Source organism: Phaenicophaeus curvirostris, chromosome 15, assembly GCF_032191515.1.
Source record: "Phaenicophaeus curvirostris isolate KB17595 chromosome 15, BPBGC_Pcur_1.0, whole genome shotgun sequence".
NCBI classification, from domain to species: Eukaryota; Metazoa; Chordata; class Aves; order Cuculiformes; family Cuculidae; genus Phaenicophaeus; species Phaenicophaeus curvirostris.
Window position 1 is genome coordinate 4,888,810 of NC_091406.1, and position 12,772 is coordinate 4,901,581.

At 44.0% G+C, this 12,772-nt stretch overlaps 1 protein-coding gene across 3 annotated transcripts in view; it reads right to left on the reverse strand.

Moving 5' to 3' along the window:
* Positions 1-12,772, reverse strand: part of RASGEF1C (RasGEF domain family member 1C) — a 75,756-nt gene that overhangs the window by 21,579 nt on the left and 41,405 nt on the right. For all 3 annotated transcript variants that reach the window (XM_069868931.1, XM_069868930.1, XM_069868932.1), the window contains exons 2-5: positions 9,077-9,259; positions 7,641-7,763; positions 4,931-5,068; positions 1,069-1,281 (exon numbers count right to left, since the gene is read on the reverse strand). In XM_069868931.1, the coding sequence (XP_069725032.1) occupies positions 1,069-1,281; positions 4,931-5,068; positions 7,641-7,763; positions 9,077-9,253 (651 nt within the window). In that variant the 5' untranslated portion in view covers positions 9,254-9,259. The remainder of the gene's footprint in view (positions 1-1,068; positions 1,282-4,930; positions 5,069-7,640; positions 7,764-9,076; positions 9,260-12,772) is intronic.

Below are 12,772 nucleotides of genomic sequence, written 5' to 3' on the forward strand. Positions count from 1 at the left end.
GCAGTAAAGTGGAATGAAAACCTCTAGCTCCATCAGCTTTAAAAGTGCAGTGGTGCCCCAGTTACAGGGAATCTCCCCTTGGAAGACACTTGCACTGTGGACGAAAAGAAGAAAATTCCAGGCAAAAGGATTTCTACTCTCTAGTTTAAGTTCTATGAAGCAAAGACAGCCAAAGTTGCATGTTCTGAAAACTAACCAAGGTGAGAAGATGATCCTAAATTTAGGGTTTCCGAACTATTCCACTTCTTGACAAATAGGATATCAATGACCTTCATAATTCCCAAGGCTAATTTATTCCAATCCATAGTCCATTTCATGGTTTACTTTTCCAGCCTTCCTCTCAAGGATGAAGAGTGTCTACAGGAGGACAGGCAGCAGGGAATCATTAGAGCATCGAGAGATCTGCAGATGGCAGCAACGTTTTATGTTCTTCTGTGAATATCCAGGAAGTCTGCATAGAGGACCTGAACCTGGGAGACGGGTGTGCAACACAACAGTCTGTCCAACAACTTGGTGCTGCAATTGGAGTGATGACCACCAAAAACCTGTTTGAGAGTGGACTGCAGTCCAAGAAGGGAACAAGCAGGACTTCATGTGGGACTGGTATTTGCACACCCTTATACATCCATGCACAAAGTCCCAAACGGCAGACTGAAAAACGCATCAGGCAACTCAGATGCTTTTTGTAAATGTAGGAATGCATTTGAACTGTCTTTTTTTTTTTTTTTTTCCAAATTAACAGAGGGGGTAATCATCAGCCATCTCAATAGCACCTTCAGGCTACGGGGCTCAGAGCACCTTACAGAAGCGGAAACCTTTTCACTGACCTGAGAGTACGACTCACATTTCACAAATAAGCAAGCTGAAAAGGTAAAGTGACCCACTCTAAGATGCACAGGAACACTCTGATATATAGCTTGTCAAACCCTGCCTCCTGCTGCAGTGCTGATACAGCATGGGACGTGCTGCAGCAGTGCAGACATTTTTCAGTTGTGTCTGGAATACTTAACAGCTGATAGCTTAAAATAATATTTCAGACTGCAGAAACTGGGAACCGTTCTCACTTACCAGTTCCACGTGTGTCAGCTGCTGAGCCAGAGTGTAAGGGTCACTGCAGACGCTCAGGATTTCTCTCTGAATTGATGGAGGTTTGCTTTTAAAGGCAACCAGCTTATCAGAGACAGCAGCACTGATCTTGACAATCCCTTCTTGCCCATGGCTGAGGGTCGCAAGCTTCTGATTCAGGGTTTGCAAAAGCTGATTCATCTTTTTCCAGTAGGCCTGGAGAAATGGGGAGAGAAAGAAGCATAAGCCACTAGCAGCATTTGACAAACAAGTGTTTTTACGCTGGATTTTCCCTTCTGCAAAATAATCCTAAGCCAGCAACAGGTTGCCATTTTATTTTCAACAAGCCTATTTCAGAATAACCAGTTGGCTTAATTACAGTTCTGTGCTCTGCACTACAGAAAGAGACTGCAGCCAAGAGAAGAGGCAGGCAGGACTGGTGGGCTGGGCTGGCACTGACTCACATATTCCTGCCAACAGGATCAGAGGAGAGGTAATGCTACAACACCAGTTACTGCAGCTTTCTGGAGCACAGCAGCATTCAATACCCACCCTTTATGTCAGTCACATGTTGCTGAGAACTCTATCTGTTAGTGGTGCCTGGTCAACTCTTATTTATTAGGAATAAGAAATGTCTTTAACGCTATTCTCTCCATCTTTTTGAGCCGAGAGCAGCAGAAGCATGCTGCTACTTGCCACCCAGTTGGAGTGGTCTGAGCATCATGCAGCTTTGAGTATTTAATATCCAAAATGTTAATTACTGCTGAAGGAAACTCATATCCTATTCCAAGAACAGCCACGTGCTTAGGGGGATGATCATTACTAAACTGCTCAGGTTGTTTTCAGAGCTGGAGCAGCTCTTTACAGACAATGAATGGAGCCACTGGCCATGGAGGATCAGCCTTTAACTCTTCGTGACTGAGATACAATCACGGGCCAGATGCAGCCAGGCTTTTTTGCAAAACAGAGCTGGTAAGTCTGAAATGAATCAAGCACCTAGAAAGCAGGACGGACTTGTCTTGGAGAAAGACAATACATGTTCTACTTGGAAGCAAAGAGTGAGGAAGATGTAAAAATAAATAATTTAAATAAGTTTTACAAAATATAAAAACATTCTTTCTGTTTTATCTGTTCCTGATGTATACTAGCTCCAAGGAAAAAGATTACTGGCCTTCTTCATGTAAATTCTCATTCAAAGAGATGCTCACACTTTTGGTTTACAAGACTGTCCTGGACCCAACCTACTGAACATCATCTAAATATTTCTCTGGTTTACATCCAGGTGTGTTTGCAAATCTCAGCCTAGTTTAAAAAGCTCTAAAAACAGAATGTTATTTTTCAGTAGAAATCCAAATACCAACACATCTGGTGTTTTGTGAATGTATTTTGTAAACAGGATAATTAATTTAAGTGAATGAGGGCAGACACAGCACTGAAAATCAAGTTTTCTACTGAACATAAAACATTTGGCTAAAAAACTTAGCTGAAAACCCAGTTCTTTTTCAAAAAGGAGTTTGGATGAGAAATCTTGGACCAGCCATGTCTGTGCAGTATCAAATTCTTCACTGTTTGGACGAAAAGCCAAAAAGCAGCATAAAATTGCTTGTCAGACATGCATATTAGCCAGTCTTTCAATAAATTCTTATCCAGAGATCTAGTCACAGCTAGTTTTGTAGGGAATATGGAACAAAAATATAGATAGACAATAGTAAACAAAGACTCGAGGAAGCCAAGTACCTGATAAAGAATGAAATGAGAGACACTTAATGGACAAGAAAAAAATACTCAGAAATTAGAGCTCTTGTAGAGCCTCACTGAACATCAGCTGGGTGCACGCTTGCCTAGAAAGCTTTTCCGTGAGTGTTGAGAGAGAAATTAAAAAAAATAAATCTTGCTTTTGCCCTTTTAAAATCATCTCCTGCCTTCTTTAAAGTACATTTGGTAAGTGAAAACAACATTGTTCATTACCTTCAACATGCTGGTAATTATCTTGCCACAAAGTGACCCCCACATTGTACAGGGGCTGCATGCTGGACTCTATCAAGCAATTTCACTTCATTGCCACATTAACAGTCAAACGAAGCACATTACTGTTTAATATTTAACGAAAATGTTTCGTTCTTAACTGGGAAAGTTCCTCTGCAGACAGCAGGCCTCAGCAGGTGGCTTAGGAGCTCAAATTTTAATTAAAATTTCTAACTCTAAATGCAAATCACAGCACATACTAAGAAATGCTTCTCAGCATGGACACCTTTATAAGCACATCACAGAGCCTTTAGAAAGTGGACTCCACAAAGGACAGGAGCACACACTGCAGGGGAAAATCCTGTATTAACCTACATGGACTGGATGACCACACAAATCTTGCAATCTTCAATTTCTACAATTCACAATGGGAACAACTTTCTTCCAAATAGCCACCACTCTTTTGTGCTGTCCCTTAAAAAAGGAAATTTGCATTTTTAGGGTATGAGCTGTTTCTTAAATTAATTATTGATTTTGCTTAGGCCTAATCACTTGCAATTACAGTGCCTGGTAATACCTGAAAAGAAACAATTAGAGCCTGATCAAGTCTGAGCACCCCAGGGTACCCACAAGCACTGGTACCCAGCTACACACTCTCTAGAGCAAAGGTGTTGTTCCACTTGATCAGGTAGGCAAGTAAACTACCACTTTGTACCTAAAAAGTTGATTTTTAGCCTGGAGAACAGCTACTGTTTTTAAAGAGCACCCACAAAGCTCCTGTTTTCTGCGCTTTTGACTGGTTCCTCCTTTCCAGTAGCCATAATTTTGGTGGGTCTATGTGGGTTTCTCTCACTTCAGATACTGAAGGGCTGCAAGGAACCTTTCCTTGGGGTTGGCAGGAGCAAGTTCATTGCCTCTTCCCTTTGAGGGAGTTTTACTGCTCTGGTCAATGGAACTGGGGCCACCTTGGCTCTTTCAGAAAAGACCTTCATGTTCCCTTCGTCTGCATCATCAAAGCATCACGCAGCTTCCCCTTCCCACCCCTTCTGTCCCGCAGGCTGGCCAGCCCACCCAGCCGATCTACACGAGCCTACAGCCACCTGAAAGGGCCAGCCACAATGCCAGCCCAGCCCAAGAGCAGCTGTTTTCATTTCTCTCCTGTTTCATGTGGGTAGGAGGATCCAAATTTATTTCTGTTGTCCTACAACCCTGATAATTCCTTCTCTCTTCCATCCACCCCCCCCTCCTTCTTGGACGCACAGATATGCACTTTTTGCTCTACTTGAACTGCCACCATCTATGGCCTGAGGCCAGGCCTTGATGTTGCCAATGGAACTGAATTCTTCCATGTCCCATGGTTAACCTAGAACTAATTACAGATTCTCTATATACTATTTGCTCTTGTCCTTATTATTTTCATGGTTTTAGTGGTATTTTTAATGTTCCTGAATTAATATATAGGGTTCATCCATTTGAATTTGCAAGCAGGTTTCCCAGAGGCTCCATTCATTGTGTCCTACTCTGCCACACACAGCTCATGGACCCAAGAGATCACAGCTCTATTGCTATTTGAATTGTGACCACCACATCCCCTGCCTGTGAAATGGGAATGTTATTCTCCTGCAATTCGATGCATAGTATCCAAATTCCATTGATCAGTCCAGTATGTCCCCGTGTCGCTAACGCAGAAGTACCTAAAGTGAGAGATGTGCCTTTCAGGGAAGCTACTACAGGTTTTCACCATTAGAGAACGAGCTATGCAGAGACTAGTGAAAGCTAAACCATGAGAAGTCCCAGGAAAAGGCACTGAACAGACCATGACAAAAGGAGGAAAAGGAGGAACCAAGTTGGAAAATGAACTTAACGTTGCCACACAACATCCCAGGTCAGGTATCCTCACCTCATCACACGGGGCTATCCTGTGAATCATGTCTTTCAGATGGCCAATCATTCGCTCTTCCTGAAAGTCATACGGGAATGTCTCTGTCCACTCTGTCAGCAACTGTAAGATTTTGGGTCCAAATTTTCTGATCCGAGCCTGAAATAGAAACCAGAATGATGGACAGGGATTTAAATGTGTTTACTCATTAAAGTCTCCCAGCAATTTGTAAGTCACTGAACGCAGGGCTAGATTTTCAGAGAAAGCACCTATGGTCGCACCTCCAAAATATGCACGCATGCAAATAAATAGTGTGGTGCACAAATTTTGTATTTTGGAATGCAAAATATACCAGTACTTAGACGCATGCACAACTGTCTGTTTTCCATGGAGATTAAAAAAGTCTGCACAGGCAATTGGCTGGTTTATGTCTGGATGGATATTTTGTTGGTTCAACCTTTATGCCTTTTGTTAAAAACAACTGGCCTTTCTGCCAATTTGAAGCACACATTCTTCCCTTTTGTACTTACAACTCTCCTGCGTTTTCATCCTTCCCTGAAAAACTGATTGGAATGTATTTCTTGACCAACAAAGAGGGGGCTTTTGTTCTTTTGCTTTCTGGCTGGATGAAAATGCTCGCTGACTAGGGGCAGAAGTAACAGGAGGCAGAAAAGATGGGCAAAACACCAGCGCTTTACCTGGGCTACTGGTAATGTTGCTGTCTTCACACACAAACTCAGGGTCATGACAGCACAAGGACACCACTCACATATCACACAGCTGGTGCCCGCTTTGCTTTTGCTGTAGATATATCTGAGAACGCAGCAGCGCGAACAGTCAGGAAGATACGGGGCCAAGAGGAAAATGTGGGGAACAGCCCAGTTGGTGCATTAGTATTATCTCAAAAGACAGCCAGTGTGGCTGCTTCCAAAGCTTTCATCCTCTGTTATCCAAGAACACGTGAAAAGGAAATTGCGTTAAACAACAAACTGCGTTTTTATTGACAGACAACACAGACCAAAACAAACACCCTTCTTCTGCATGGTGCATACTGTAGCTAAAGCATACCTTGTAATCAGGAAAAATTATACTCTTGAGCTCCACAGCTCTCTGCTTTCCAGCCAAGGTGGTTAAAATGCATATTTCAGCTTTCCACCAACAACAGGTTTCAATGAACCACATCTCTAAAAATAACTGCTGTCAGCTAGCATTAAGCTCATGCTCGAAGACCAGCAGGTGGCTGCTAAAGAGAAAGCTTTATTGGAAACTACAAAGGTCTGGGGAGACATTTGCTCCAGCTGTGTAAACTGCTATTAGGAACCGAAGGAGAGGATTGTGCAAGTCACAGGACACGGCTCAAGGGATGGGAGGTCACTCATGTGCAAAGTTTCAAAGTCAGGCCCACTCTCAAGAACCCCAAATCAGCTGTGTCCCACCAACTCTGCATCACCACAGGCCAGTCAAAAACGCAGATTCACTTTAGGTGTATTAGGAGATCTTTATAAGACAATGTTTCTCAGTTCTTGCAAAGTTTAATAAGCAGCAAAACTTTGCAATGCTCACATTTTAATCCTCCTAAATTTGCATCTGCCACAGCATTGGAGAACAGAATCCATCACACCTCAAAAATTCTTTGGGATGCTGCACCTCATACAGACATTTCTACTAGCACTGACCTATGGGCCACCCAAGTATCCGATTCCTGTGTCGGCTGGTTGACTGCTCTCTATAGAGAGGGCAGAGCTCCTGTTACCCATGCAACCAGCTGCGGGGGCAAAACGAAGAACATGTTCAGATCTTGGTTATCTGGGATTTGATGCCAAAAACACTGTCACAAAGCTGGAAAGGCTGATCTTGAGAATAATTTTGGGGCTTGAGAGAATTGCAACTAATACGCGTTGCTCCCCTCTCCACCAAACTGAAGGTGCATCTCCTGCTCCAGGTAACATACTGGATAGGTCTTCATCAATGCACCGAGGAGGGCTTGGGTGGAATCCAAGACTGAATAGGATGCAGGGGAATCCATCCGTAGTGTCTGTGGGACTGCCAGAGGATGCACATGTGTTGTTACACACTGGATCAGTCTGCACAGTCCTTAGGGCAAAACTGCCGACGCAGTAACAGCTTGGATTTTCTCATTCTGTTAGCTCGTCACAGCCTGACTACTGCTTCAACTTGTTCCTGGTGTGCCAGACAGCCCCGCTCCGCAGCTCGGCTGTGAGGACGATCTGTCAGTGCCGGCAACGGGAGGTTAGTGGGTAGCTGCACGCTGTTACCTAGTGTTCAAAGTGACAGGTAAGGCCAAGAGGAAACATTTCTGTACCAGAAGCAAGAAAGCAAACGGGCAGAAACATTAAGTAGAAATGGGAGGGTGGCGTCAGCACATGTGCAGTTGACAAGGTGCGAGGCTTACGTCCTACCTCCTTGCATCCTGCAGGATTTATCAGAGCCTTAAAGAAGTTAAGAAGGAAAGACACCTGGGAAGACCGAGACAGGGGATAAAGGAAAATTAGAAGAAGATTTGAAGTGACGAGTGCCTGGAGCATTGCTCTTGGAGATGGATACAAGGATACCTCAATGTCAGCATCTCAGTGGCAACTGCTATCCTTTATGAGAAAGTTTCATTCGATCCAAAGGGAGGCAAAGGACTTACACCAGGGCCCCACAATTCTCTGCCCACATCTGAATGTGAATTCTCTTCCACATTTTTCTGCTGTAAAGATGAACTAACCTTGTCCAGGACGGGGTCGTCCAGCCGCTGCTGTTCAATGCACTTGTGACATACTCGGGACAAAAGCTCATGGGGTTCAATGAAGAGTCTGGAACTCAGCAGGAATGTAAAGATATAGGCTTTCTGCAGGGGAAAGACAAACAGATCTGCTATGAGCAGCCACACAGTGGGCAATATTAGCATAAAAACCCCAAAGTCCATGGTTTTTGCATTTTCATTGCTACTGCCCAGCCTATTTTAAGGAACACTTCTTTTAATCTACTGACTCCCCCAAATCCATTTCTATCAGCCAAGCCATTTCACATGCAGTTCCACATCCGTGAAGCTGTGGGAAGCAGGCTTGTGTTGGATAAATCCCTGGATTATTTAAAATATTCCAGCAGTGAATTTAAAATATATGCATGAATTCTCAGTTGTTTGCATCCTGACCCCTCCTGGCACCTGAATTATCTTCTTTCCCCCAGACCTTGCCACGCTCCTGAGCGGCAGGTATAATATTACATATTACACGTTGCTTAATGAAAATCTCACAGTCTAATCTGTCTCCATTACCTATTTTTATCACCTTTCTTTCTTTTTTTTTAAATTGATATGCTTCTTTATTACTTATTTTTAACTGATCAGAAACTGAGCTGTGGTTAATTTAAAACATGCTGTCTGCTCTGCATTGATAACTTTCATAGTCCTCTGAACTGCCCAGAAGTCAATGCTACTCTGTGCTTTGAAATACCAGCTTTTCCATAGAGATATATTAGCACTTAGAAGTCTTCCAGTCAAACTCTGTCCTGCATTCCACTGAGGATGTGTAAAATCCAGGGAAGTCAATAACTTGGGAGGACCACAAACCTGCTTCCAGTTTAGATCTTCACACTGTTGGTGAAGAAACACTGAACGTTCGCTGAGGGCGGAAAGATTAGGATCTGGACTGCACTCTTCAGTGTCTGCGAGTTTGGTGTGACTATAACACGGGGTAAATTATGAACCCATCAGAAGAGCTGTCTCTGTTGTCGCTGAGGAAACGCTTTGTACATGCAGCCAAACCTGGCTGTCTTCAGCAGCTACTGAAGTTCAGTTAATTTAATGCTAGTTCAGACTTGAAGCTTCTTGCTTCAATTTTCATCTAAACCTCTCTGGGACGCACTGCTATTTTTGAAATGTTCCGACTGCTGTATCACTAATTCATCTCCACCAAAGCTTTCCCCCCATCCATTCTCATATTTAAAATCAGTATTGACTTTGGGATCTGCTTTTTCATGGGAACAATTATAGAGCAGTGAAACAGCATTTAAAGCAATGCATCAATTTACCAAGGTTTAATTGTATGCAGCTTTTAAATTAGCCCTCTTAATTCAAAATCTAACACATTTGCACTTTTGCATAAAGTGCTGCCCCAATTCATCAAAATTAAACTGTTTATTATACCGTAAATTGCTTACTTCAGGGTAGTAATCAGTGGTAGGTATCAGATGCTGGATTAGAGCATCCAGAGATGCTGAGGTAAGGTTTCCATCCTGGAAGATCAGTCCTCCTTGTTCCTCTTCTTTTGAAGTATGTAGATGAGGGCTGAAGCCACATGGGGTAAACATACTGGTAGAACTCAGCGTTTGAGGCATCCCTTCCTACAAGAGAGAGAAACACCAGGGACAAGATCCATCAGAGTCACAGCAACATCTGTCTTCAGGTTGATTTGAAAAACACGAGCCACTAACAAGAGCTTCCTATTCACAAAATTGACGTGATTCCTTCATTGTAATCTCTTATATAGCTATCACTGGCAGATCATGCCTGCAATGGGAAATACACAGAAAAATGGAACATTTTGATTTATGCTTTTGGGCCAGAAACTGAAGGCAGCTGCTTTGGGCTCCCACCCCAATCAAGAGCATCTGTGATGATCCCCTTTTTTGCTACCAGCCCTTGTCCATCCCACACAAGAGAGGTGAGATACTTGGATCTTGAATTCAGTAAGTTTGAGCTGATCAGAGTTGTTAGCTTGAACCTCCGTCCCCCTGAGAATGAGGGAGAGAGGATTAAGGGTAAGAGGAGAGAAAGGGGGTGCTGGCCTCGGGTTGCTCAGGATGGATCTTAAGAAACACTCTGTGCCTCTCATGGGACTGAAGAGGCATCAAAGTAAGTGAGGGGTAGCAGCAGGAGCAAAAGTCAACTGGAGGAGGATGGAAAAATGAAGGGAGTTGGAGGGAACAGGGAACGTGGGAGCTGAAGAAGAGATTAAAGAGCAAAGCAAAGAAAAATGAGGAATAGGGAGAAAGGCAGACACCTGCACTATTTTTGGAGCCTGAAGTTAGTCAGTCCTAGTTCTATACTTAGGCACTAAATAAATGTTTCAAAAAGATCCTGAGCACTTATCGACTTCGCTAGAGATGCAGAGTCCTCAGCACCTTTGAAAAAGAGACCAGGCAAACTTGGTGCATGTAGCCCAGTTTCAGGCTCCTAGTATTCCAGTTCTCTGGGCTCTTCGGGTTGCATCCTAGGCTCCATCCCAATTCATGGCTTACAATCAGCTTTAAAAGTTTCTTCTGCCGAGCAAATTGGTTTTGGCTTTGAATCAGTGCAGGGGTCAGCTGCTTCTGAAATCGCCCCCTAGAAGCTACTCTGCCCTCATCTAGAGGATGCCGACTAGGAAAAAGACAACGTATTCTCACTCTCAGGTCAGCAAACATTATCCAGAGCAAGGGACCCCTCTGTGACCTGACAATTTACTTCTGAATTTGATTTTACTTGGTGCCAGGGAGAGGATGGGAAAGAGATAAAGGACAGGAGGAGTCCTAGAGACAACCTCTACTACCCTGAGCAGCTCCAAAACATTTCCCAGAACTCTGGCTCTCTCTCCTGAGCATAACCTCTGCTGGAAGAGCAAGCTCTGCACCCTGCTGAGGTGGCACCGACCTCCCACATAGGCAGGCACAGGGCCACAGGCTGACACCGCTATGCCTCAGCCTGTCGACTCGTCCAGCCTGCTGGCACTCAGCAAATATGCCTTTTTTTTTCCAATTTGTTTCTCCATTATATTTTTTTAGAATCATACAACGGTTTCAGCTGGAAGAGACCTTAAAGCCCATCCAGTCCAACCCCCGGATGGGCAGGGACACCTCGCACTGCATCAGGTTGCTCCAAGCCCCATCCAACCTGGCCCTGAACACCTCCAGGGACGGGGCAGACACAACTCCTCTGGGCAACCTGGGCCAGAGTCTCACCACCCTCACACAAAACAATTTCTTCCTAATGTCTAATCTAAATCTCCCTTCTTTCAGCTTAAAACCAATCCCCCTCATCCTTTCCCTGCATTCCCTGATCAAGAGCCCCTCCCCAGCTTTCCTGCAGCCCCTTTCAGGTACTGGAAGCTGCTCTAAGGTCTCCCAAGAGCCTTCTTTTCTCCAGGCTGAACAAGCGCAACTCTCAGCTTGTCCTCATGCCCATCTAGTATTCTGCCTCTTCATCATCCCACACAACTTCAAACGCTGCTCCATACATTTGGCTTAAGAATTTGAGCATGCGTTTCTCCTTCACACGTATCAGTAAACGTGCCCAGTCGGTCAGCACAGCTTTGGTTACTCGTACAGTACGTTGTATTTACTCCTGCAAAAATCCTGGTGTGCAAAATCACCTCTCTGCCTGGCACAACCCCTGTACTCCCCCAAGCTCAGGCTGCTGCAACGAGCTAACTCAGAGCAATCCCGGGCTGCTGAGGACGAGAAGGGCAGCGTGCCTGGGAGCCAGGCAGGGTGTGAGGCCCTGGGAGAGGCTGGGAGCTGGGTCCCAGCACTGTAGGAGATCAGGCTTTACGAGCAAATCTCAGGTGACTTCACCCTTCAAAGAAGGGACCGTTCCCCAGAAGCCAGCAGTTTAGTTACTGCGTCTTATCTCTTTCTGGAAGGCTCACACGAACTGGGAATGCAGGCTGCCTCTGGCATTTGCAACCAAACAAAAAGGAACCAAAATGTCAAATGCAACAAATTCCTACCTTGACTGAAAACCAAAATAGATGTTGGGGCCCTGGGCAGCCTGATCTAGTGGGAAGCGACCCTGCCCATGGCAGGGGGGTTGGAACTAGATGAGTTTTAAGGTCCCTTCCAACCCAAGCCATTCTATGATTCTACGATTCTACATCAGGGATTTCAGTTTAATTTAAAGACCAGTATATCTGAATGTCATCCCAGCCGGAATAGAAGTTGAAGTATCTAGTTTTAATGAATGTGCAGATGTGCCTGTTAATAAGGCTTTGAGAGCGAGTAATTGCTGCTTTTTGTACACAGCTCAGACTCTGTGTAGTAAATGAGAACGACTGCCAAATCCCATTTGTTACTTCTAACACGCTCTATGTTACGCCTTGTTTCTACAGTAATAATCCCACGAAGGATTGCATGTCCACATAGATTAAGAAATAAATCTCATGGACATATAGCTGTCTAGATGAGGAAAGGAAAAAAGTTGAAACACCTGTAAACTTACAGGATGCATCCTGGCTTCAGTGTAAAACAGAACTCAAAGCAATCATTTATTCAGTGCATCCCTCACTGTCGATGCCTTCTTTATTATCAAATAGAAATGTATCTAAAAAGGATATCGCATGATCTTTAGCATCTCATTACATGAGAAATCTTGCTGAAATACACAGTAATGCTTCTTAAGGAAAAGGTTTTTTTAACTGAGTAAGAACAGCTGTACAACTGTCACTGAGACACCCATCCCAGGTATTGTTAAGAAATTAAATTTGACTTTTTATTAGGAAGTTCTTGATCTAATCTCAAATTCTCAGGCAAGCCTTGTGTCATATCGGAGCAGGTGCCTGGCTGTCACATTACTTGCCACTGAAGAAGACCTGAAGGTTTTAACTTCATGCCTTTTTTGCTCACTGTTGACTGACACGGTTACACTCACAGCAGGATGAAGACCAATTGTACAGAGACTAAAAACCTCTTCCACTGTTAAGCTTGATAACAACTACCATTAGTATTTGGCAGACAGGAATTTAGGACAGGGACTTCCCTGCTCACACCACCTCATTTCTTTTCCTGTTCAAGCAGTTTCCCAAGCACTCTTTTCAAAAGAATTAAATAGACATAAGATCTGGCTTTGAAAGAGCCCAAATATGTGATTGCCTGCAGTAGGCA